The sequence below is a fragment of the Notolepis coatsorum genome (assembly GCF_963971535.1).
Source record: "Notolepis coatsorum genome assembly, chromosome: 1".
Taxonomy (NCBI): Eukaryota; Metazoa; Chordata; class Actinopteri; order Aulopiformes; family Paralepididae; genus Notolepis; species Notolepis coatsorum.
This window is the reverse complement of record NC_140165.1, coordinates 290,418,747-290,446,591: the sequence shown is the minus strand read 5'-3', so window position 1 is coordinate 290,446,591 and position 27,845 is coordinate 290,418,747. Positions and strand designations below refer to the sequence as shown.

Sequence of the window (27,845 nt, the reverse complement as noted above, 5' to 3'; positions counted from 1 at the left end):
AATATCCATATCACCAAACACCTCAAACATCTTATAGTAGTAGTAGACCAGGAACTCTGAATTAACCATTGTCCATCCATTCTACAGACCATTATATGGAAATTACATCACAGCTAGGGTGTGTTGTCTGCCCAATGCACAGGACAGCAACCACCTCAGCTGTGATATTGTTTCCATAAACTATCCTATTATTACTATTATTATAATTTTCTTTTGTAAAATGGATATTTCACTTATTATTACAACTCCTGATCCTCAGCTGTGCCATCGTTACATGATCCATCCCTCCAAGATTGGAACCGGCACCTATTTGATTGGAACCGGCACCTATTTGATTGGAACCAGCACCTAATTGATTGGATCCGGCACCTCCTGTATCACTATCAAGATCAGAAAATGAATTGATCACAATCATACAGATGGAGAGGATCCGCTATTACAGATCCAAAGAGCACAACAGGTTTTCGGACATATGGAGCCCATTCATTGACTATCTGAAGGACAAATAATTGCACTCTGCAGAGACTCACCCCTGTATATCATGTTTGACCTGCACCTTGTAACACCTGGCTATACAACACACTTTAATGCTTTGAGTTAAGTCACACTGTTATTTTATTTTCCTGTCTGGCAGTCCGTTTAGTTTTTTTTTAGTTTTGTTATGTCTGTTTATTTTTGTTCTGTCTCCTCCTTTTTGTTTGTCTGTTCTTGTCTAGTAAACTGAGAAATAAAGTATTTAAAAAAAAGATCAGAAAATGAATCTTGTGTAATATTTATTTAATATTTAATGTTATCTGTTCCGTTCCATTGAAGTTACTCATAAATCGATTGGTTACCTATTTTGGATACTTTTGGGGGGGGGTAGAGAGACATTAATCACTGAAGTCACGCACTGATGCCTGAAGCGTGTACATTTTGTGCAAGCAAGCTAACGTTACTGCGGTTTGAATTAGGATAGTCAGGTGCAACATGGAGGGAACATTTTAAATGTAAGACAATACATTTTGTTGGATTTGGGTCAATTCAGTCAGTAGGCCAATTAAGCAGTTTTGGTGGATCAACAGGGTGGTGATAGCTATGGGGACAGTGTTGACAGCAGCGGCCCTTCAGTCCATCTGGGATAAATCCCCAACCATTGTCCAGGGAATTCTCTGTATGCCCAAATTACATACCCTGTAGCAGGACAGGTAGCGAAAGTATTGCTAGTAGCAGCGATGCTAGCACAGTGACACCCGCTGCTAGCAGACATGACCAGCAGCACTAGGAACGAGAAGGTCACAGGGGGGGGGGGCACTGTTTGGGGAAGGTGAAGTGGAGACACTCCCACAGAACGTCATTCGGGTGTTCAGAGAATACTGGGACAATGCTGGGGAATTTAACCCGGACGGATGGAAGGACCTCTTGGCTGCTCCCCCCCATCTCCCCCTCCATCTCTTCCTCCATCTCCCCCTTCATCTCCTCCTCCATCTCCCCCTCCATCTCATGTCCCAGATGAACCTGATCTGCACCACCAACAGGTCTTCGGTCTTCTCTTCTCACGTCCACCGTCTCCTCGCTACTGTTTCTCTGCCTTGTTGGACCACCGTCGACCCAGTTCAACCCCGTTCAATATGGGAGGTGATGGATTACTAAAAGGACACAGAACTGCTGGAGACACCAGCAGTAAAGTAAGAAGCAGGGAAAATGAGGCTGTGGGCTCTATGGATGTTTTGTGGGCCGCTTTGGACAAATAAACAGAAAGGTAAGCATGGGTTTTTTATTACTATTCTCTGCTGTGTAGTGTGGATGATTGATGATAACAATCAGGCAAATTAATGGAGGAATGCAAGCCCCATATATACCGGTAGATACACTGTATGCTGGCAAGTGGTTTAACGCTTTTTGGTGTCTAAATATTTTGGCATATTATGATTACTGTAAGTCACACCACTAAGCAAGTTGGTGTTTGTGCTGTGAAATGAGTATGACAAACTTGGAAAAACATGTAAGTCCCTTCGTTCTGGCCATGTAATATGTTGGCATATTACTGTAAGCCCCACAGTTGTGCGGTGAAATGAGTGGTGTCAGATGAAGAACCATGACGTTTTCAGAAGGAGCAATATTTTCAAAATATTATTATCTATCTGTAACAGATTACAGAAGCCTATTGGAACGTGAGGTTATGATATGATTTGATTAATATATCTGCATTATTTTATCCCACTTTATGCTTTGCTCTTGCTGCTTGTTTTACACTGATTGTATGTCTTATTTCTTACTGATGTAAATCACTTTGAACTGCAACCCCCTGTATGAAAGGTGCTATACAAATACAAGTATTATTATTATTATTATTATTATTATTATTATTATTATTATTATTATTATTATTATTATTATTATTATTATTATTATTATTATTATTATTATTATTATTATTATTATTATTATTATTATTATTATCTAAAGATGGTAAGTAAGAGTGGTGTGTTCATTCAAGAGAGTAGCGGCTGAGTACATTCTGGTGATATAATCACATTCACAATCCACAAGTGATTTGGATTGATTTTAAAACTGCAAATACAATACAACATCTTCAGTGAAAGGGTTAAATTATAATGCCCATTGTTGTGGTTCATATAGTGTTTACTAGGCTCCATTGTCTGTTATCACGGCACACCAGGGGACACCCACTTTGGGAACCAGGCAGACACAGACAAAAGGTGACTTTTGGTCAAACTTTCCAGAGCTCCTCCAGAAGTATCTGGGGTCCCGGCGTAGCCTACACGTAGCTCACCAAAAATGGTGAGGGGGGGTTGGCCCGCTTGCCTTAAGCCGCGCATTTCTGTATTCTCCTTGGTATTGTTTGGCAGAAGAAGGTCTGCAGGATGCCACAGGATTCATTGTGAGAGATTAATGAAAACTTTGGTTTTGGCAGCTTGGAATGCGTGCGAAAATGGAAAGACTTTGAGATGAAATCAACTACAGGAGAGGAGAAGCGTGAACACACACATGGGGAGAATACCTCCCCTCTATTGCTTTCTCTCCTGGCTGTCTCCCCATATTAAACACCAGGACATGGATTACAATTAACATGATGACAGCAAGGTAATTATCAGTTTGCCTAAGACAAAATACTGACAGCACCATTGCACTACGCTAAGGTTGAGGTCCATCTCAAGGACAGTATTTCCATCATATACTTTCATTTAGCTGACACTTTTATCCAAAGCGACATACAAATTGTGTACATACATCAGAAGGAGGGGTACACCTCTGGGTAAGTGGTATTGTTCATCTAGCAGTGCTGCACTTGAGTGCTACTGTACACTCTGAGTGCATAGTATATAGTATAGACTTAATAGCAAAGTAGGTAGTAGTGTAGGCAGAGTAACATAGTGCGTAGTGCATAGTAGATAGTAGGTAGTAGATAGTAGTATAGACATGGTAGCATAGTACATCGTAGATACTAGTAGTACAGACATACAGTAGTAGCATAGTACATAGTAGATAGTAGTATAGACATAGTACTGTAGCATAGTACATCGTAGATAGTTGTATAAACATAGTAGCATAGTAGATAGTAGATAGTAGTACAGTACTACAGACATACAGTAGTAGCATACTACATAGTATATATTAGTATAGACATAGTAGCATAGTACATAATAGTAAAAGACAGTAAATATTTTTAGTAAGCAAGCTTATTTAAATGTGCGCTGCATGTGCACAGCCCAAACACAACTGTAATATATCTGACTTGGCTCACAATGATACCAAGTGACAGATCATCATCCATATGTAGGCTAATCTGCAGCTTTTGATCAGCCCCAAAAGTCAATGTTGACATCTCAACAAAGCCCACAGCAGTGAGAGATATGGACGACAACGATGATGAGAGTATACAACTATTGCCTGAAAGGCATTTGAAAAAAGGCATTTTTATTATGACTGGAGTTGTCTTCGAAACTTTTAAAGGACAACTAATACAAAGACATGTGACAGTGCGTGTGTGTGTGTGTGTGTGTGTGTGTGTGTGTGTGTGTGTGTGTGTGTGTGTGTGTGTGTGTGCGTGCGTGCGTGCGTGCATGCGTGTGTGTGTGGGTTGCAGCTATTGCGGTTTCGCTCTTGTTTTTTAAATCAAATTATTATACAGTAGCAATTATTATACAGTAGCTTCTCTAGAAATAGCCTGCCAGTAGCTTCTATAGAAATAACCTACAAGTAGCTTCTATAGAAATAGTCTGCCAGTAGCTTCTATAGAAATAGCCTACAAGTAGCTTCTATAGAAATAGCCTACAAGTAGATTATATAGAAATAGCCTACCAGTAGCTTCTATAGAAATAGCCTACAAGTAGCTTCTATAGAAATAGCCTACAAGTAGCTTCTATAGAAATAGCCTACAAGTAGCTTCTATAGAAATAGCCTACAAGTAGATTCTATAGAAATAGCCTACAAGTAGCTTCTATAGAAATAGCCTACAAGTACAGTAGCTTCTATCGAAATAGCCTACCAGTAGCCTAAGTATTGGCATCTAAACAGTAAGGCAGGCTTTCCTGCTACTAAATCATCTGCATGTTTAGAACGACATGGGCTGAATCAGCAGAGGCCCTCGACAGAGATGACGGATCACAAATCCCCCCCAAAAGAACGCTCATTAAACAAAGGACATGAGGGACCCTGCTTCGTGGTACTTTCTTTGGTTAGTGACATACCGAAACATTTCCAGCATTTCACAAAACAGTGGTTCATAAGACATGCCGTTGTAAGGAGCAACATACAACAAACCTCGTCTTTTTCATTCCGCCTGCTCGCATATAACATTGAAATAATTAGATGTGTAAGACCAACAAGCCTTATCGGATCACAGGTGATGATTTGATAGAAGATGACGGTGTGCACAATAGGTCTCCACTCATATCCGTGCTGAGGAAAAGGTTGCTCGCCACTGCATTATCTTTGAACTCTACAGTGAGACTTTCCTACCTGAAAGGCCACTGATGACAGACAGGAGGAGAAGTTGTTTCCATGGAGACCCCATACTTTAGTCAGGAGGGTCCCTTCGGTGAGAATGTTAGCAGGTCTGTTTCTTCATTAAAGCAATGCCTAAGAGAGAAAAATACAGAGGGTACAAAGGTCAGTGGAAAGATATAGACCTGGTTTTCACATAAATGACATCACAAGCAGGCTACTTTCACTGCAGATATAATAGCAGGTTCCTTCCCTTGGAAAACCTTTGAGTTAACCATGACTTCACGTAGCTGTATCATCGTCTTCAATTGCGGTTACGTGTGGCTGATGTTATGCCCGATTTAAAACCATATTAAACATGGTTGGACACACAGACACGTCCGCCTACGCGGTTTTCTTTCATGAGCTTGAGTGCCCTGAATTTTTGCTTATTAAAAAAACATGGCTCTACAGACACTGATATAAGAAATAAAATAACTATGTCTTGAATACATGCTTCAGAACTTTTCACAGATATATCATAACGGATAGCCGGTTAAACATAGTATTTCTCAGGGCTGACAGTGGGCCAGCAGTGAAAATGCTGTAGTCTGCTGTCTCACTTGGCACACCTAAATCAAGCAGAGCCATTAGTAATGCTAGGAGCTGCAGCTGTGTGTACACTATGACACAGCTGCTGTGGCTGAATCTCTGATGATTACAGATTTATCTAAATTACACTGAGATACCCCCCCACCACCACACCTTTTAACTTCACTAGTTAATAATAATTCAACTAAAACATTTTTTGCCATTTGGCATTTCATAATCAAATATTTAGACAGTCAGAACCAGAGTCTCAGCTTCACAACCAACTAATTGATGTTCCTCCAGAAGCATAATTTATAATCAAATATTTGTGAATTAAAAGATCAGTTTTACAACCGTACATACTCCATGCTCCTTTGGTAGCATAAATACAGCAAAGGGAGATTTGTTATTTAGAAAAAAAACTACTGGGAATTTCTCCATACTGTGGATTATAAATGTATATTGTCCTTGAATTGCATACATGGAGCAGGACATTGGTTGGATCGCTGAGGTTCTTGTGGTTTTAAAGAGGCCATTTACATTCATGTGTGAAGATATGAGTATGTAGATGACAACCATTTATCACTTTAATGTCTCTGACTGACCTCTAAGATGATCACAGCCTCATGAAACGTTATATGCATAAACTGTATCATTTGATTATTTCAATAAGCCATGGCTTACATTTCATTACAAATACATATTACACACACATGTATGACTCTTCCCTGTGATATACAGTGCCTTGCCAAAATATTGAAAGCCTTGGCAATTTTTACATTATACTGATTACAAATCATATAGACAGAATATTTTTTCTGTGTGATACTGCCTCCCTGTAACCGGTCTTTCTTTTTTCTTTTTCTTTTTTTTGATCTTTTTCCCCCTCCTTTTTCCTCAGATTTTCTCCCATCCCAATGTTAGTCGTTATGCCAATTCCCAATCCGCTTCCTGGTCGCTGCGCACTTACCCCCCACAGTCGGTCTGGGAGAGTGGAGGCTACCACGTGCTTCCTCCGACACACGTCCAGCCAATCAACCGCTTCTTTTCACCTGGCAGCGCGGATTCTCACTGAGAGGGCGTAGCGTGTGGAAGGATCGCACTATCCCACTTAGGTCCTATCCGCGCTTAGCAGGCTCCCCGACCGAACTGTAGGAGTCGCTGTTTACAACGACCCGGACCCACCCCGCCAGCTTCTCCCACCCTCTAATACTGCCAATTGTATTAGTGTGAACGGCCAGCCAAGCTGGTGACAACCCCGGAGCTGTGAGCTGGATTCGAACAGGCGAATCCAGCCGCTCCGGGGTTGGTGACGAACGCAATCTCCGCTACGCCACCTGACCGCTGTAACCGGTCTTTCTACTCAACACCACCTCCCCCATCCAGACTTGGCTTGTTGCACTCACCCCTACCGTTCTATTTTATAATTTTTAGACTATTTTTAAACCGAATCATTTTAAACTATTTTTGTTATTTGTATTACTGAATGAAACTGTAAACAGAGAACCTATTGGGATACTAGATCCTAATGTGAAACACTGTGATTTACCTTACCTTGCTACCTCTCTATCTTTTTCATGCTCGCTTATGCCTGTATTTTTTACTGTTGTGAAGCACTTTGAACTGCAACTTCTGTATGAAAAGTGCTATACAAATAAAGTTATTATTATTTCATTTAAACACAGATACTCAAATTGTATTAATTTAACTCAATAATTTTGCAAGGCACTGTATGTGATGATGTTTTAGTCTTCAAAAAAAATTTGTTTCTCTCCATTTTACCCCTTATGTCTGCACCTAGTTCTCACTACTGTACATGCCACAAAATTGACAAAAGTAATATCTTATTATTATTTTCGTATAAAGAAATTGTTGTCTTCCTCGAAAACATTCCTAGTCTGTGAGTGAGGTCTTGACGGGGCAAACCCCCCAAAGATGTCCAATACATTTAGATATTGAACTGTGCCCAATTTAGGAAGTCAATCAGATGTCAATCAAATGGACCTCCTGCCCCACCCCCAAGGGTCTGTTCATTCAGAAAATACATCAAAGCGCGAATGCTTGCAGTGCAACCTTACTGTCCTAATATACTAACCTACACTGTAGCACTCAACACTTTTTATGAACATTGGGCCTCATTCATGAAGCGATATAAGAACAGATTTCGTTCTTAACTAGCATTTCTTCTTATTTTGTTCTTACCTGGGATTCAGCAATGTTTTCTTAATTTTGCTTTTCTCTTAGGCAAGACCAAATTCTAAGAGTGGTTGAGAGTAATCTTACCCAGATAAGAAACTCTTACCCAGATGAGAAACATTTAAAAAAGCCTACCATTCATAATAATAATACATCAGATTTATATAGCGCGTTCCCTAATGCTCAAAGACACTTTACAAAACAAACAACACAATACAGTTTTAGTAGATACAATAAAAAATATATAAAAAGGTGAGAGAGGAAGGAGTTAATGGGTTGAAAGCAAACCATTGGTTAATTGCCCCCAAATACCCTCAAATACGATTTTATAAACCCAGAACTGTTCAATAATTAAAAGTTATTCTGCTTCTGAAATTGATTATATATTGCTGTTAGAACAGTTAGATGATCTGGCTGCCCAGGCCGTACGCATAAAACGCATATTTACAACCTCTCCTCTCCTCCCCCCTCTCTTCTCCTCTCCTCTCTTCTCTGCTCCACACACCTACAAGTTCCGAGCGCACTCTTAGGAGCCCCTCGAAAACGAGATGCTACATCTCAAGTGGTTATTCCGAATAAAGAATTTCAATATACTCTGGGTTTTAGCCACAGGGACCTTTCAGAGAGCGATGACAGGTTACAGATCCGGTATTTCCCAACCTACTGTGCGATTGGTTCTTGACAAGTTGTTCAGTATTGACAAAGCATACTTTGCTGAAACGATTTATTTCGCACTATACAGCATGTATAAGTACAAGTATAAGTCTTTATTTGTCATCAGATTAACACACACACATGCGATGAGCGACCCACAGGAACACACACACATGCACTGAGTAGCGAGTCGTGAGACGTGTGTGTGTAATTTTGGGATCAGTCGCAAATCGCTTCCTGTTGAATGGATCAGACAGGGATCAGATGCCGAACCTCGGCTGTTTTACACACGCCTCATTCGCCTTATAAGGAGATGGCGGGCATGTCTGTCTGCAAATAAATTGAGCATGAATGCGCATTTCAGTTTAAGAACAGGTGGGATTCATCATTCAACACACCTGGGTAAGAATGGATTTGGACTTTAAGAACGGCTTGATGAATGTGGCGGTGGCTTTTCTTATTTTTCTCTTAATAGACAGGTAAAAAAGAATATAAGAAACATAATAAGAGAGTGTTGGTGAATGAGGCCCATTGTAACTCAGCTGATAGAGTTGTACCCTTCCTGCTGACTTGTTGTACAAAACTTGTAAGTCGCTTTGGATAAAAACGTCAGCTAAATGACAAAATGTAAATGTAATGTAATGGATATAAGAGACTAAATCCTACATGGAACAAATGGGAACCTGAGTCAGGGAATCTCAGGTATGCTAATCTTAATTGTGTCCGAAATGCTCTGGAGTATAAGCTCACATCATTAACACAGACAACCATGCAAATCTTAACCCATCTACTACTTTATGAAAGTATCTATTAAGGACATCGGCAGAGATTTCTCGATATGCAACGTTAACGACTATTGCAATTTGATATTACAATTGCTATTACTTATTTTAAGTGATTGGACCATGTTAGATTATAACCTACTTCCAAATATAACACCTATCTTACTGTACTTTCCCTGAGGCTTCCAGTATCTTGCAATATAAATTGATTAGAAGCCTTTGGAGAGGCCTACACTCTCAATGGTTATGGAGTGACATCATAAAACAGGTCAAATCAAGCCATCTGACTCATAGCCATGGTATAATGAGCATATAGCCTCAGCTATGATTCAAATTCCTTTTCACAAGTCAGTATCACTCCATGTCTGGGGAAAAAAGATGTTAGCCTTGGTAAATGTATGCAGTGCACTGAAATACTTCTCACCTGCATCACTGAAAGACGTCGGGAGGCAGTGTGGAGATATAAAAAATTGTCATAACAAAGAATCCCAATAAGAAAGAGTGATTGCTGTGTATGAAGTAGCCTATTGTTTGTGAACAATGTGTTCTAGCCAATCGACAATACCCACTGAGTCACGTGACTGAGTTGCCCTCTACCTGATTTTGAGCTGCGGTGTTAAAAAAGTACAACAAGTCTCTATTGAGAAACCATGCCACTCCCCTGACTAAAAGTTGTTCCAAACGAAAACGTCTGGATGTCATTTAGCCAAATCGGCATGGCTGTGAGTGTGAGTCTTTCACCTTTTACATAATCTAGCTTTGGCATGGATTGATTGCTTTGATGGCTAGCATTGCTAACGAAAGCCAATATACAGTATTGTAGGATTACTTTCCCTTTTCCCTCCTTGATGCACATCCACATTGACGTCTGACGTGGACGGGACACTTGTGTATATATTATATTAAATTAATCACAGACATGACTCATTCAATCTTTATTTAATCTCGAAAGATCATCGAGAGCAAGCTCTCATTTACAATCACGTCAAAAGGTACAAAACATAATACAAAAACAATATAGAAACAGAAAAGTCAATCAAGTAAACAATTTAAATTAATTAAAACAACTACAAGTTTTAAAGTGCTTTGACAAAAATGCCATGTGTCAGAAAAAAGCCGATTTTCCTAAAACAGTGGGGACCTTAAGCATAAGCCAATCACCAGAGCGAGTATGATAAGGTACAGAGTTCCAATCCAGCAATGAAGTGATGTAGGGTGGAAGATCATCAATATTGGATTAATACAGAAACAGATGCCAATGCAAGTCATGTCTCTCTACCAGAGAGGAGCATCCAATCGTATCATACAGGATACAATGATGGGTACCATAACTGTCACTGGTGATCAGGGCCGGACTGGGGAAATGATTCAGGCCAGGACATATAGTGCGAAATATAGCCCCAGTCAGGCCACTTTTTAAGCGGGGGGTCTGGCTGGTCCCCCACCAGGAAAATGTTTGTTACAAAGACTTAACTTCCTGCATTCTGGTGCAGGAATTTTTTAATTTGTACCCTTTAAATGCCAGTGTCTGTGATGGCATCACAAATTATTGTAAAAAAAACGTACAAAAAGTGAAATATTTTCAATATATCAAATGCAAAGTAGATTTTTCTGGGGGGGGTTATTATAGTGTGTAATGGTCCCGCCTCCACCAATCACATGCGGCTCCTTTTGTGTGTGTGTGTGAGCGAGCGAGAGAGAGAGAGAGATAGTTATCCAACTTGTGTGAGTTTAGACTGCGTTACCCTCTGTCGAAGTGATCTCTTGGTTATTCCACACCTAACTATCGCGCTGCCGCAACTAGAAACACTGGCCTGGCCTGCTTCTAAATTCAGTGGCCTGACAGCAATTTATTTTTTTATCTGTGAAGGCCAGGCCACCGGGAAAACTCCTGGTGCTCCCGATGGCCAGTCCGGGCCTGCCGGTGATAAATCTAAGGGCAGAATGATATACAGAATCCAAAGGCTTTAGAGTGGAAGCAGCAGCATGTCTATAAACTACTGTACGTCTCCATAATCCAAAACAATGACCCTCCTTCTGCTAAGCATAGGAAAATAGGGTTTGTTTCTGTACAAAAAGCCAACCTGCTGTCACAGTTGACTTGCAAGGTTATCTAAGGCTACGTTTAGACGGAGAGAGTCTGAACAGAAACCGCAAAAGTCGTCTTACGGTTTCACTTTTAATTTTGCGTTTAGACGAGCGTTTTGGGATGGAATTCTCCGTGCAGACGAGGCTGTAACAACTCGAGACAACGGAGCCCCGCTGTCACACGATTGGCGCATATGTCACATGACGTGCTGTGAAGACCCTACTCTGCCTCTGATTCGCAGACTGTGGGTGGGGAATGTGATTGGACAAAAGCAGAGTCACTCACAGACAGTGGGTCCAGTCACGCCGCGGGACAGATTCTTGTGTATTTAAAAGTACTGCCAATGTAGCCTTCAGGTGATCGCCATGGATAGAATCAGACATGCTTTATTTACGCTTCACGCTTCTAGGCTACTGACGCATGCCTGTGATGTAAGCAGTACACGCGACGAGAGCCTTGACAACCCTTTCGTCATCGTTTTATGCGGTTTGACAGTTTAGATGAGAGCGCAAATGTTTAGCGTTTCTAGGAATTCCACCCTGGAAGGTGGTCTCACTTTTTTACGGTTTCACCCCGTAAAAACGCCGTTTCCGTATAAACGAAAGGCACATCCGAAAAAATATTTTTGCGGATTCACCTGCTAGCGTTTCCGTCTAAACGGGGCCTAAATGGCATTTACATGTCAATTTCTCATCAAGCCAGATGCCAAGATATTGTGATTCAAATGCAAAAAGGTTTAATGAAAAACCAAATTAAGCAAATACATAGGTACATCACATGTGGATTATAACACTACATGGGTTCTGAATGGATTCAAATCAAAAGTGTATTTTGTCATCTTACTTGTACAAAGTGCAGTGAAATGCTTGTTTCCGACTCCTTAAGTGTGCTACTGTAGAATAAAATAAAGTAAAAGTAAAAGATTAAGCTAGTATAAACTAGGCAAAATATATACTATAGGAGTGGATAGGCTGTCAAATATAAACAAAGATGGGTTGAGTTAGATGGAACCAGACAGCATGGTCCAAGGATTAGATAAGTGCATTCACAGAATATTCACTGTATGGCATTTTATAAATGTAAGAAATATATATATAATAATATAATATTTTATGAGAATAATATAAGAATATAAAACACAAATATTGATATGTGTATGCTACCGTTAAAGTTTTATAAAAAATAAAAAAAAAATATAATAATAAAGTGCTGCTCTGCTGAGCTATACAGAGTACACATAATTTGACCAGGTGATCAAATAATGAATTCAGTGCATCATGTTGGAAACCTAGGCCATGTCCTTATTCAGGATGCTTCATGATTATATTAGTCTTTCTCTGCACCGCCTGGTGTAGATGTCTTGGAGGTGATACATTGTAGAAGTTATGTAGTGTCTGGGGAGACACATTTCATCAGATGTCTGAGGTGGTACAGTCTCTGCCGTGACTTCCTCACCAAAGCGTCCATGTTTAGCGGCCATGACAGGTCCTCGGGTGATAAGGACACCACCGGGGACCCATTGATGTTTAGGGGGCTATAGTTTCTCTCCTTCCTCCTGTAATCCACTATGTTGCTGACATTCAGGAGGAGGCTGTTGTCCTGATACCAGCGGCCCAGGCCCCCACCTCCTCCAGGCATGCCTTCTCGTCATTGTTGCAGACAGGCCATCACAGTTGTGTCATCAGCAAACTTGACGATGGTATTTGAGCTGAAAGTGGCCATGTAGTCGTGTACAGCAGGGAGACCAGAAACACAGCCCTGGGGTGCTCCTGTGTTGAGGGTGAGAGTCGATGAGGTGTGGCTTCCCACTCTCACCACCTGGGGTCTGCGTGTCAGGAAATTGAGGACCCACCTCGACAGGGATGTGCTAAGTCCCAGGTCCCTGGGTTTAATGATGAGCTTGGGGCGGGGGGGATTATGGTATTGAAAGCTGCTGAACTATAGTCAATGAACAGTAGTCTCACATAAATCCCCTTATTTTCATCCAGGTGGGATAGGGCAGTGTTAAGGATGTGGGCGATGGCATCAACTCTGGATCTTTTGGGTCAATAGATGAACTGTAGTGTGTCCAGTGTACTGGGCAATGAGGAGCAGATGTAGTCCTTGACCAAAACACCACAGACAATATGAACTGGACTTTTGAATAAGTCTTTATTCATCATGCAGTGACACACACATGCGATGGGCAGCACACACAGGAACACACACATGCTATTTTTTTGGTTGGCCGATGAAATTGAGTCTCTGCGCTTGACCCATCCCGTCGTCCTTTCCCCCTAGGGCAGCCGGGAGCAGATAGGGAGTGCGGCGTGGGGCCGCACCCCGGGGACACACTTCAAGTTCTCCTGTCCGTCTTCGTCAGGGAATGCAACAGTGTTAGCAATCTGTTGTGCATGTTTTTCCATTGGGTTTATCTTATCGGGAGTGGAAACCCTTGCGAGCACGGGGATAACATGCAAACTCCACACAGAAAAGCCCGGGTAACTGGCAACACGGCAACCTGGTCGCCAAGCTGGAATCGAACAATGGACCTTCTAGCTGTGAGGCGACAGTGTTAACCACTACACCACCGTGCCGCCTTATGTGAGATGTGAACGCTACTACTCTACTCTTTTCTTCTGGGTCCCTTTTTTGCATACGCATGCTTAACATTGTGTCACGAATAGCCCAGCAACTGCAGGTATCAGCCAGATGTGTGCCCTCATACAAGCGCAAATTACCAAACTGTGAAACCCTAATTAAGGATGGTTATACAACGGCATGCAAATTTCTCGATTCTGATTGGCCATTCACACGTCTTTATTGGGAACAATCCACGGTCCTGGGCTCAGGACCCGCCCACAACCAAATCACATAACCCTCCCCGGCTCACTCCGGGAGAAAACAGGATCGCGCGGACAACAAATGGTTATGTTGAAAGCACCATAACGACTAAATATGAAGCGATTCTGTCAAGGGGAATGTGTTAGTATTTTAAACAATGTTGGATGATGTAATTGATGGGTCTTGACTCAATCTAGAACAAAAGAAAAATCGCGGATTGATTGATAGATTAATTGATTGATTTAAATTTCTTCCTTCCTACTTTCCGACTGCAGCGTTCTCTCTCACACTGTCCGACGCTGGCGTACCCACAAACACACACATACACACACACACACACACACACACACACACACATACACACACACACGCACACACACACTGTGACACACACACACACACACACACACACACACGCACACACACACACACACACACACGCACACACACACACACACACTCCTGTCTGCAACAGCGGGGGAGTCAGACTGAGAGAGAAGCAGCGCTGTTTTAAGTGAGCATGGTCTATTGAATTGATTGATTGGTTGATTGCTAATTTTATTACTGTACCCCTGGTTTCCAACTGGTTAAGTTTAGGCTAAAAGAAATAAATAAAAAAATAGGGCGAAGAAAACGTTTTTTTCCTATAGGGCAAATAAAACGTTTTAATAAATTTTCAATCAATCATTCCAATAATACACAGTTGGATGTGTTAGTTGGTTGGATGCACTTCAAGCTGCTTCCACATGAGGCAACTTCTCTCAATCATTCCAATAATACACAGTTGGATGTGTTAGTTTGGTTGGATGCACTTCAAGCTGCTTCCACATGGAGTTGTGGGAACTACTTTTTCTGGCGGATGGTTTTTTCAATAAATCTTCGATTAATGTGTGTTTATTGTATAGAAATAAGGTTGGATGAATCTGGCAGTTGTATAAAAGCTTTACACCACGTGCAGTCGTGATTTGTGACCAATAAACCATGCCTAGGGGGGTCTAACGACCCTTGGCTGCGCCTCGGGCCTAACAACCACCCCTAGGCATGGTTTATTGGTCACAAACCACTCCTGCGTGTGATGTAATGCTTAAGTAGGCTATAGGACGGACCTACCATGGTAGGACCTACCATGGACACAGAATAGGAAGAGGATATTTCCTTCGTAATTTTGTTCAATAAAGATATTGAACATGAAGGAGATGATGGACATTCCATTTGTTAGGAGGTAGGAGATGAGGCTGTCTGTGCGCTCTTGGAGAAGATGGAAGGTTGCCACTGTGGGCAGTTTCCTGATGTCTCCGTCCCTCCCCACACACCCCCCCCCCCTTCTTCCTCCTCCCTCCCTTCCTCTTGTCTCCACTCCTTCCTCACATGAACAATCCTTTTGTGTACACAGACGGTTGTGTACAGGCGGTTGCGTACAGACGTGGCATCTTGATAACTGGTGCTCAAGCATCTCTCGGCCAAATCCTTTCATCTCCCGCTGTCTCTGGAGCACTGATGCTACCATATGCAGGAATCACAACTGGTTTAATCATGAATCGTTATTAGAAACCAAAGGGTTGCAAAAGAATATTGATGCATCTCTCTCCCTTTGTTTCTGGCTGCTTCTCTGCTGTGTGTGTGTGTGTGTGTGTGTGTGTGTGTGTGTGTGTGTGTGTGTGTGTGTGTGTGTGTGTGTGTGTGTGTGTGTGTGTGTGTGTGTGTGTGTGTGTGTGTGTGTGTGTGTGTGTGTGTGTGTGTGTGTGTGTGTGTGTGTGTGTGTGTGTGTGTGTGTGTGTGTGTGTGTGTGTGTGTGTGTGTGTGTGTGTGTGTGTGTGTGTGTGTGTGTGTGTGTGTGTGTCGGGGACATTTAAAAATGGTCTCTTCAAGTCAGAAGGAATATCCGTGGTTTGACAGTATGTGTCACGTTGTTTTTTTTGTGTCTCATAAAACAACACCAGTGTTCTGCAGAACGTTATGCTTGCACTCGTCCTCCTGAGACTTGTCTGTCAAATGTTTTTATTCTGTTTGGAAGGTGTGTATGTCAGGTGTGCTCTTTGATTGTGCTATTATTTTGACCGTATTACTCAGACGTCCACTAGCTGAGCAGAGGGACATTTTTGGATAGATTAATAAAAAAAGATTAAACATAGATTATGTTTTTGCTTCTGAAATAAGAGAATACTTTGTGCAACAGTTTCAATATTGTTAGTAGGTGAATTCTACACTGATGTCATTTTATATGTTATATCCATAATACATCGTGTTTCATGCCTTTTTCATGCATTTAGTTGATTCTGCATTATGCTTAATCTGTGAGGTGATGTTGTAAACAGTCTCCCCCTCAGGAAGGTTAAAAGGTCTGTGAGTTGCCCATCCAATAGAATAGCCAGGCCTTGGTTTGAATAAGACTTATAAGTGGTGATTTTCACTGTTTGCTTGGCTGGCATCCAGTCATCCGTCCGTCCGTCCGTCCGTCCGTCCGTCCGTCCGTCCGTCCGTCCGTCCGTCCGTCCGTCCGTCTGTCTGTCTGTCTGTCTTTCTGTCTGTCTGTCTGTCTGTCTGTCTGTCTGTCCGTCCGTCCATCTGTCTTAGTCTTCACATTTACATCTCTGCCTACCTGCACTTGTACACAATGGATCCACAGATGATGCCTCAACCCTGTTGTCTCTCTCCCCGACTGGCCCGCCAACATTATGGTAAATGCACTTCTCTAGAGTCGGGCAAGAAGATAGATACCAGTGTCCGATCTGTGCGCTCAGTAGAAAGCTATCCGGCTGCAAGCTAGCCTAGCTTAGCACAAATGAACGGAAGCGGATACGGACCAGCTAGCCTAGCTGAGAAGAGACTAGTATCGATCTTCTTGTCTGACTCTGGAGAAGACGGTAAGTGCATTTCCCATAATGTTGTCATGTTCCTTTAAATCATCCCTAACATTTGGACCACTCGTGTGGTGATCCAGACTGCTCTGAATGTTTGGGGGGGGGGGGGGGGGGGGCAACTCTTCCCACATTCCTCATCTGTGCCACCTGCCTCTGCTCCACTTCACTGTTTCCCTGTCCTCCCAGATCATACCAGCATTCAGATACATTAAAACATCTCTCACTCTCTTTGAAGATTTGTATTAGACGTTGAGGTCCACTACGGCCCACTGCAGTGAATATCGAGTGCAGCATCAAAGGGTTAAAAACATTATGAATGTCAAGCATGTATAATATTCCATAATTGAACATTCATATGAAAGAAATCCCATAATTTAACCCTTGCACTGAAGAACCATAATACTGTAAGTCCGTTTTGAAATGTATTTTGACAGCCCATGTATTTGCAGTTTTAAAATCAATCCAAATCACTTGGGAGGGTGAAGGTGATACATCACCAGAAAGTACTCAACCTCTACTGTCTTTAACTATGAATGAACCCAATCCTCTAACTTACCATCTTTAGATAATAAAGTTAAAGTTTGAAAACAGTGTTCCTGTGAAAACGTCAAACAGACTTACAATATATGGTTCTTTGTCTGAGGTATTCAATTATGCAGACTACATTCAATATTTAGCTACCTCTGATTCACAAGGGGAGATGTATCTCCTGTGTGGAGCACCAAGTCAGTGTTTCCTGTGCCCTCGCTGAACAGCATATGAAATAATGTGGGGCTACAGTACAGTCAGACAAGCTTTCCCTACTTCATTCCACTTGACTGCTCCACATCATACCGTTCTCTAGCAGGTATGTCAGCTGTGGAGCCAGTCCTCTCATTTCAGTCAGCATGCTGCATAGAGGAGGGGACTGTTGTAGCCTACAGCTGAGATGTACTGTATGCTCTGTGTGTGTGTGTGTGTGTGTGTGTGTGTGTGTGTGTGTGTGTGTGTGTGTGTGTGTGTGTGTGTGTGTGTGTGTGTGTGTGTGTGTGTGTGTGTGTGTGTGTGTGTGTGTGTGTGCGCCATGGTCACTGGGAAAGGGTGTGTTTTTATTTTTTTTGATCTACTTTTTCTCCCATTTTTCTATTTTTCTCCCATCCCAATTTCGTATCGTCCAATTCTACCCTCCCCTGTCTCGAACGCTGTTTGGCCATGCCTCCCACAAGCCGGCTGTAATGTGGACGAAGCCATACATTGCACGAGTCCCCTCCGGTACTCGAGGTTGCAGCCGTTGCATCTTTTCACCTGCACAGCGCGATCTTTCAGCGTCGGGGTCTGCGCTTTGGAGGGACGCCGCCCCCGTCGCTTCCTGATTCTACTGCGCAGGCGCACCAACCGACCTGTAGGAGTTGCTGTCCACAATGTCCGATCCCCACCCATCAGCTTCCCACCCCCTAATACTGCCAAATGTATTAGTATGAACGACCAGCAAAGCTGAATGCAATGCGGAGAGCTGGGCTCAAACCCGCCGTCTCCTGCATTGGTGGTGAGTGCCTTGCCCACTGCACCACCTAGCGCCCACAAGTGCAGTGTTTTAAAGGTCCAGTACAATGATCAGCTTTGATTCAGCTTTGATTTGTTACAAGTGTTTTAGTGCAGCCGCTCTGAGCACAGACACCACTCAGTGTGTTGAGGGGGCGTGGCCTTCTGTTCACTACACACTATAGAGATGCTCGATAGGACTATGCTGATGCGGAGGACCGGGACTAGATGCGACTGATGGGCCAATCAGAGCAGCTAGATGTGACAGATGGACCAATCAGAGCAGCTAGATGTGACATATGGACCAATCAAAGTAACATGTGTATGCAATATCTCAGGAAACAGACTGTATATCTGAAACGGTTTGATTCTGTTGATATCCAGGGGGCGTGTATATTTTCCCTAACAGAGTTGCACTTCCGCGTTCGGTTTTTACGCGATCTGATTGGCCACTGACTCTACGCCCAAACAGTGTGTTACGCTAGTTCTGCTAATAGCCTGCAGCCAGCATTATCCAATTCATATCAATCGAAATAACGTGTTGTTTTCATCTCTCTATATTAACGTGATTCCATCAACACAACATAAATGTTCAAAACACGACAAGACAGTTTGCATCACTTCTCCACGGTTCTCTGCACTTATTCTACCGGTAGTGCGGTAGTTGTTGCCACGGTATTGGGTCTTTGGGTGAATACTTCATTGCCGGGGAAGAAGAACACTGATAGCGGTGTGTGGACCGTCCCGCGAGCCCCAGACCACCGCCCGCGAGCCCCAGGCCACCGTCCTGTGAGCCCCAGACCACCGCCCTGCGAGCCCCAGACCACCGCCCCGCGAGCCCCAGACCACCGCCCTGCGAGCCCCAGACCACCGCCCTGCGAGCCCCAGGCCACCGCCCTGCGAGCCCCAGACCACCGCCCGCGAGCCCGAGACCACCGCCCGCGCGAGCCCCAGACCACCGCCCTGCGAGCCCCAGGCCACCGCCCCGCGAGCCGCAGACCACCGCCCCGCGAGCCCCACACCACCGCCCCGCGAGCCCCAGACCACCGCCCCGCGAGCCCCACACCACCGCCCCGCGAGCCCCAGACCACCGCCCCACGAGCCCCATGGGACGAGACCAGGTAGAATTTTAGGCGCACGGGAAACAAGGCTTGCAGGGCGGTGGTCTGGGGCTTGCGGGACGGTCCACACACCGCTATCAGTGTTCTTCTTCCCCGCCAATGAAGTATTCACCCAAAGACCCAATACCGTGGCAACAATGAATGAATGAATGAATGAAAACTTTATTTAACAGATTGCAGAATGGGTACAATACAGTACGGCTCAATACATACAATTGTTAAGGGGATGCAGACCTGAGAAAGACGTTTGTCTTGTTTCCATCAGGGTCCCCCATTTTCAATTCATATAGACATTTATGACATACACAACATACATGACATTTATGGCATAGGGACATATAGGTATTTAGTACTGATACAACTCCCTCCTCACTGGTATCACCTCCCGCTCCCTCCATAAACTGCAAATGGTCCAAAATTCAGCCGCCCGCCTCCTCACTAACACCCGGTCCCGCGAACACATCACTCCTGTCCTCCACTCCCTCCACTGGCTCCCGATCAAACACCGCATTAACTTTAAAACACTACTCCTCACCTTCAAAGCCCTCCACAGCCTGGCCCCCCCCTACCTGACTGATCTCCTTCTCCCCTACCGCCCAACCCGTTCCCTCCGGTCCTCCTCCACTGCCTCCCTCACTGTCCCGACATCCAAGCTCAAAAACTTCGGAGATCGGGCCTTCTCTCGCACTGCACCCCGACTCTGGAACTCCCTCCCCCAGTCCATCAGAGACTCCCCTACACTCTCCACCTTCAAAGCTCGCCTCAAAACCCACCTGTTCTCCCTTGCCTTCAACCCCCCCCACCCCTAAACCCCCCCCTCCCCTCCAACCTGATCGATATGTCTCTAGTCTTTTTTTTTTTTTTTTTTTTTGTGCCATCAGGCTGTCTCCCCCGTTCCCCCCATGGTCTCATGTTCCTTTGTTTTTGTTTCTTTGTTGTTTTGTTTTGTTTCTTTGCTTTCGCCTCTTTGTTTGTACCCCTGCTCCCGACTACTGTCAGCGACTTCGGGTTATTGAGAAGCGCTATATAAATTAAATGAATTATTATTATTTATTTGTGACATAGGCGGTATTCAAATATACAGTACTGTTACCCCTAGATCCTGACAGAGTATATACATATGATGGGGAGGGGACTGTACATTAGGAGGGGGTGGGTGGGTGGGAGGGAAATATACATACGGCGGGGAGGGAAAATATACATGCGGTGGGGAGGAGACTGTCTATTAGGAGGTGGTGGGGGTTTTGGGCATTTACGGTGGCCAGTTTCGAATTGCAGCCTCCCGTAGGTGCTCTTTAAGGGCGGTTTTGAATGTGGGCAGGGATTCACATTCCTTTACAGCTTTGGGTAGGGCGTTCCACATTGTTGTGGCATAATTGCGAAACGTGTTTAGTCCCTTGTTTGAGCCGAATCTGGGTTTAACATGATTTGTTGAGCTTCCTCTGGTGTAGTGGTTGTGGTATTCACTGACCTTTGGGAAGTATTTTGACATGTACATGGGCACCCTGGTCGTATAGTGTATCTTGTAGACCAGGCCCATTGCAAGTTGCTGTACTCTGTCGTCTACTCTAAGCCATCCTAGGTTGGCAAAGTGGACAGGGGTGAGGTGGGTTCTGGAGTTCAGGTCAAGTAGTAGTCTGACCAGTTTGTTTTGTGATGTTTGTAATTTTGTTTTAAGCGCCTTTGAGGTGCTTTGGTACCATGAGGTGCACGCATAGTCATAGTACCCTTGAATGAGTGCTCCTGCCAGAGTCTTCAGGGTATTCTTGTTTACCAGAGAGGAGATCCGGTACAAGAATCTAGTTCGTTGGTTGACTTTTTTTATTACATTGGATGCCATTTTGTCACAGGAAAGATTTGCCTCTAGGATGGAACCCAGGTAGGTAATTTCGTCTTTCCTTGTGACAATATTGTCACCCACTGTAACTGAGAATCCGTCGGTCTTGCTGAGTTTGTTATTTGAACCGAAGAGAATGGACTCTGTTTTGCCCATGTGTAATGATAGTTTGTTATCAGCGAGCCATATGCAGATTTTGCCTAGTTCCGTGCTGAGGGTTTTTTCAACCTGCAATTTGTTCTTGTCAGAGACCAGCAGGGCTGAGTCGTCCGCAAACAGGAACAACTACCGCACTACCGGTAGAATAAGTGCAGAGAACCGTGGGAAGTGATGCAAACTGTCTTGTCGTGTTTTGAACATTTATGTTGTGTTGATGGAATCACGTTAATATAGAGAGATGAAAACAACACGTTATTTCAATTGATATGAATTGGATAATGCTGGCTGCAGGCTGTTAGCAGAACTAGCGTAACGCGCTGTTTGGGCGTAGAGTCAGTGGCCAATCAGATCGCGCAAACCGAACGCGGAAGTGCAACTCTGTTAGGGAAAATATACACGCATCCAGGGGGATAGACATCAAAGGGCTTTAGTCATCATTTGCACAACAGCTCTAACATTTTGGGTAATTTGTTTACATCAATATACCTTCTGTTAAAAAATGCAACAAGATGGAAAAAAACTATTTTCATTCAAATGTTTTACATCTGAACACACAACCGGCGAAATGAATCAGATGCAAAATTATGTTGTGTAGACTAGTTTGGACTATGTGTCTTGTTTTGGGGGGCGATGAGAGAAACATACAATACAAGGTGGAGGGCCCAGTAAGTTAAGCATCTGCTATCATTTGCAGTCACGCAGTGTAGTAAGAGACATTTGTATCCTTGAACCATGACCTTAGTTAGCTGATGCGCGGTTGAGCTGATAATTATGTAACTGAAGGTCTCTCCATATTTAACTGCATTTAAAATGTTTATCCTTGAACCATGACTTCAGTTGATGCTCAGTTGAGCTCATAATGATCTAACTGACACTCTCTTCATATTTGACCACATTTACAATGTTTATGTCCCTTGCCTGGTTGTAATTAATGTGGATATAAGCGAGTCATTAAAATGTGTGTACTGTATGCGCCATACGTGTGTATGTATTCAGCCATATCAAATTAAAAGTTACATAAAGCATGCCCTACAAATAGATTGCCTAATGCCATTGTTGCACTTTGGTCATCATTTGGTAAGTTGCAACATAACAGGTAGGGGTGGGAATCGCCAGAGACCTCACGATACGATACTATCGCGATACTTGCGTCACGATACGATAGTATCGCGATACTAAATATATCACGATACGCTGAGTATTGCGGAAATTTTTTTTTTTTTAATCTAATTTTATTTATTACCTTTTTTCAACTGCAAAGTAAAACTTTGTCAACATGTTTTATCTAATAAAATAAAGTTCAGTCTGTTCATCTCACTTCAATCATTTTTATTGCAGACCATGGTATTTTCTCAAGCAGACAGATGTAAACACTGTAATCTGTGTTGCATGTACCTGACAAACTGAACCGTTTGTATTACAGTCATAGTCCAACTTAACTGAATGCACACGTGTGTGTGTGTGGACTACTGTACTATTACAGGTATTGAAATTAACAATGCAACTTCCTTATACAAATTGTATTGGCGTTCTGAGGCTTGGTAAGCCACACATCCCTGGTCGTGGCATTATTGTTTTTAATGTAGTGTAGTTTTTATGACTTTGTGTGTATACTGTATTTTGTATTTCTTTTAGTATTTCAGTTTTTATATTGTAAAGCACTTTGGTACAACTTCGGTTGATTTTAAATGTGCTATAGAAATAAAGTTGACCTTGACCTTGACCTATGGTCACAAAATAACCAATACTCATGGAGACTGTTAACTGCAATGTTGCAGATGGGGGCAGGTGGGGGCAACTGTACATTGGGGTGGTTGGGGGGGGGGGGGGGGGGGGGGGGGGTTGGGTTGGGCAGGCGGGTTGGTGGGGGGGGGGGATTGTACATTGGAGGGGGTTGGTTTGGACATTTACAGGGGCCAGTTTTGAATTGCAGTCTCCCGTAGATGCTCTTTGAGAGTGGTTTTGAAGGTGGGTAGTGATTCACATTCCTTTACAGCTGTGGGTAGGGCATTCCACATTGATGTGGCATAATTGTGAAACGTGTTTAGTCCCTTGTCTGAGCCGAATCTGGGTTTAACATGATTGTTGGAGCTCCCTCTGGTATTGTGGTAGTGGCACTGACCTTTGGGAAGTATTTTGACATGTACATGGGTACCTTAGTGGTGTAGTGTATCTTGTAGACCAGGCCCATTGCAAGTTGCTGTACTCTGTCTTCTACTCTAAGCCATCCTAGGTTGTCAAAGTGGGCAGGGGTGAGGTGGGTTCTTGGAGTAAGGTCAAAGCAGTAGTCTGACCAGTTTGTTTTGAGATGTTTGTAATTTAGTTTTTAGCACTTTTGTACCATGAGGTGCAAGCATAGTCGTAGTACCCTTGAATGAGTGCTGCTGCCATAGTCTTCAGGGTATTCTTGTTTACCAGAGAGGAGATCCGGTACAATAATCTAGTTCTTTGATTGACTTTTTTGATTACATTGGATGCCATTTTGTCACAGGAAATATTTGCCTCTAGGATGGAACCCAGGTATGTAATTTCATCTTTCTTTGTGACAATATTGTCACCCACTGTAACTGAGAAGCCGTCGGTCTTGCTGAGTTTGTTATTTGATCCGAAGAGAATGGACTCTGTTTTACCCAGGTGTAATGATAGTTTGTTATCAGCGAGCCAGGTGCAGATTCTGCCGAGTTCCGAGCTGAGGTTTTTTTCAACCTGTAACTTGTTCTTGTCAGAGACCAGCAGGGCTGAGTGTCACTTGTTGTTGTCACTTGTCTCACATACCATTGTAGGCTATAGGCTACTATTTTTAACATTAGTATCAAAAGATTGAAATGCACACTTTGTGATGTCAATACAAGTCAGTTTTGAGCCGTGCCATTCTGACAGTATCTACAGTAACTCTGAACATCTCAGAGCACATCAATCTCATTCCTTGGCCATTTGCAATTGACAAACAACACCCAGTGGTATAATTACAAAAGATGCATACATGGCAGCATTCATCCTTCTGCACTAAAATGTGCGTTTGGAACTTTAGACCACTGTATGATGACTACTAAAACAAACCCAGGCTATATCCTGGCTTGTACACAGGGTGCATCACCGCCTGGAGGGGAAACTGCACCAACCTCAACCTCAGAGTGCTGAGCAGAGTCGTGAGGACAGCTAAAAAAATCTGTGGATGTGAGCTTCCCTCCATCCAGGAAATATATGAGAGCCAGTGCATTAAAAAAGCCCGGAAAATTATCAAGGACCTTAACCACCCCAACCATGGACTGTTCCAGCTGATGCGGTCTGGAAAGCGCTACCGCAGCCACACAGCCAGAAACAACCGGCTGAAGAACAGTATTTTCCCCCCAAGCCTTCAGACTCGTCAACAGAGCCCATTGACGCCCCCCTAACCCCCCCCCTGGACTACACTTGAGAAACACTGTTGCTCAATTTTTGCACATTGCTCATTGCACATCACACAACACTTTTTTGGAACTGTACATAGCCATTTTGTTATTCAAATTTCATATAGTATAATATCTACATCCTGATCTGCAATGCACACCTTTTAGAACTGTATATAGTCATCTTTATTTTAGTCATCTTATTTTATTCTATGCAAAATTTATAGTATTGCACTGCACACTTTTTAAAACTGTATATAGTAATCTTTATTTTAGTCATCTTATTTTATTCTATGCAAAAATTATTGTATTTTTATTATTGGAAGCTGCTATAGTCGAGGGACCACAATAAATAGATTTTCACTCTTCTTGCTGTAAAGTACTGAAATAAGTGACAATAAAGGAATCTGAATCTGAAAAATTTACAGTATTCTGTTGTTGGGAGAAATAAATGGCAACTCAAATCAAGATGGAGCAGCTTACTGAAGAGCGAGGACTGCACCCTACACAGCACGAGAGAGGACGACTAGTAACCAAAAGGCTGCTGGTTTGATCCCCGGGACACGTCTATGCTTTTACCAACGCGTTCGTGTTTCCGGGTTCCCGTTTTGCGCCATATATTTATATCGCTGCTGCGGTCTACAGTGAAATGCAATATTATTATTATTATTATTATTATTATTATTATTATTATTATTATTATTATTATTATTATTATTATTATTATTATTATTATTATTGTAAAGATTATCATTACAATTATTATTATTTTGTGCACGTTGTGCAAATTGAGAGGCTGTGCTCTTTGCACACAACCCTCGTACACTTGTAACATTGCCTCTCCAGGTGGCTGCGATTGTAATGATAATCTTTACAATAATAATAATAATAATAATAATAATAATAATAATAATAATAATAATAATAATAATAATAATAATAATAATAATAATATTGCATTTCACTGTAGACCGCAGCAGCGATAGAAATATATGGCGAATGTAGCTGTGCATTCACTGTACATGTATTGTAGGACAATGTGTGTACTGCCTAATATCTGTGTTGGTACAATTATATATAAAACGATATATATTTTAGCGACTAGCCCACTAGCGTCCTGCTACGCTCATAGCGAGGGGGGCGTACTAGCATAGGTCAGTGGCCAATCAGAGCGCAAAACGGGAACCCGGAAACACGAACGTGTTGGTAAAAGCATAGACGCCCCCGGGACTGACAGGCGGGAGTATTCCACCTGTGAGCTGGTGACTGTGAGGGTGGCTGGTGTTACATCTACAGTGCCAACCATATCTGCCAACATGCCCTTGAGTTGAACTAAACTCCCGAATTGTCCAGGGGTGCCACACACCGTACACCCTGACCTCTCTGATTAAATTAATGTACCTGTACACATTACAGTATATCCCCTTCACAATGTAAATGTGTACCTATAAATTGCTTTGTGTAAATTATGAAGTTATGATGAAGTGATCTTCTCCTTCTATCATCCAAGATTCAAGATTCAAGATGCAATAGGTTTATTCATCCAGAGACATGGGCCTCGACTCTGAGATCTAAAGTATGTTGCTGATGTTGAAGTAGTATGGAATTACATATTATATATATCAAGTTCAAGTTTCAAGTTTCAAGTTTCAAGTTTATTTATTAGTTGTCATACAGAAGTACAGAATACTTTTATACAAAATGCTTCTTTCTGTTACGCTCCAGAGACTGTGCTAGACAAAAATAGATAAGTATAAAATAAGTATAGCCAGTGGCGTAGGGGAGGCCCCCGCACCCCCCGCGGTGTGGGGGAGCCCCGGAGTTTAGGGGGCCCCACCCCCACTGTAGGCTATCATCTTAAATTTCGTACTAACGCAGGAACAGGGCGCAGAGGGCGGGACCCCCCCCTCCCTGCTATGTTGCTAAGCACCCCATCCCCGTCATGTGTACGCTGTAGAATTATTTGCTCACCTGCGATAGGGCTAGCCGGCTGATAACTAATGTTCATTGGCAGGCAGGGCAGCGTTCAAAACAAAGCGGGAAGCGCCGGTAAAAATGAAGCACAAATACCCGAAAGCGAAAGCCGAACAGGAGACGGCAAAGCTACCAAAAATAACATCATTGTTCCAGCAGAGGTAGACTGACTCTATCGTTACTGAAAATGCATCGGTAGTAAGCTCCCCACCCAGCCCGGCCACCACTAGCAACCCCCCCGGTCAGCTCCGAGTCCAGGCAGACAGCAGACAGACATCCCTGTCAGGACACCATCCACGCTACAGCCACCCAGACAGGTTAGAATAATAGAACGTTTTATTCGCCATAACCAGTACGAGTAGGCTACAGGTTACATTGGAATTGGAATCTAATCCGTAAATATTTTAGTACATGGTTTAAATTGTGCGCATAAGTTCTATGGTAGATAAGAAATCACCGAACAGCCAGCACAAAATGATGTTGTGTCTGTCCACTATGTTTGTTACTTTTGTTATTTCCCCCCCTATGTAAAGCGACCTTGGGTCTTTTGAAAGGCGCTATATAAAATGAAGCTATTATTATTATTATTATTATTATTATTATTATTATTATTATTATTATTATTATTATTATTATTATTATTATTATTATTATTATTATTATTATTATTATTATTATTAACGTTTCTAGTATTGAGAGCCGACACATGCGCAGTCTAGATTTAAAGAGTGTTGGACTTTGTGCAGAAGAATGCCAGGAGACATGCTCGTATAAAATAATAGGCCTACTACAATAGAAAGCAGCTCCTGACTGCATCCTCTACTATGTAGCCTATAGGATGTGTTTTGTTTGTTTTTTTGTAGGCTACTTTTCTTTTATACAGAATTATGTTATGTGAATCATTCCGTTGTGTGAACTC

The 27,845-nt window shown here is 42.8% G+C and overlaps 1 protein-coding gene across 1 annotated transcript in view; it reads right to left on the bottom strand.

Moving 5' to 3' along the window:
* The window catches only part of cntn5 (contactin 5), a 586,736-nt gene that overhangs the window by 380,932 nt on the left and 177,959 nt on the right, over nucleotides 1–27,845 (bottom strand). The window contains exon 2 of the mRNA XM_084320137.1: nucleotides 4,966–5,085. Coding sequence (XP_084176263.1) covers nucleotides 4,966–5,020 — 55 coding nt within the window. The 5' untranslated portion in view covers nucleotides 5,021–5,085. The remainder of the gene's footprint in view (nucleotides 1–4,965; nucleotides 5,086–27,845) is intronic.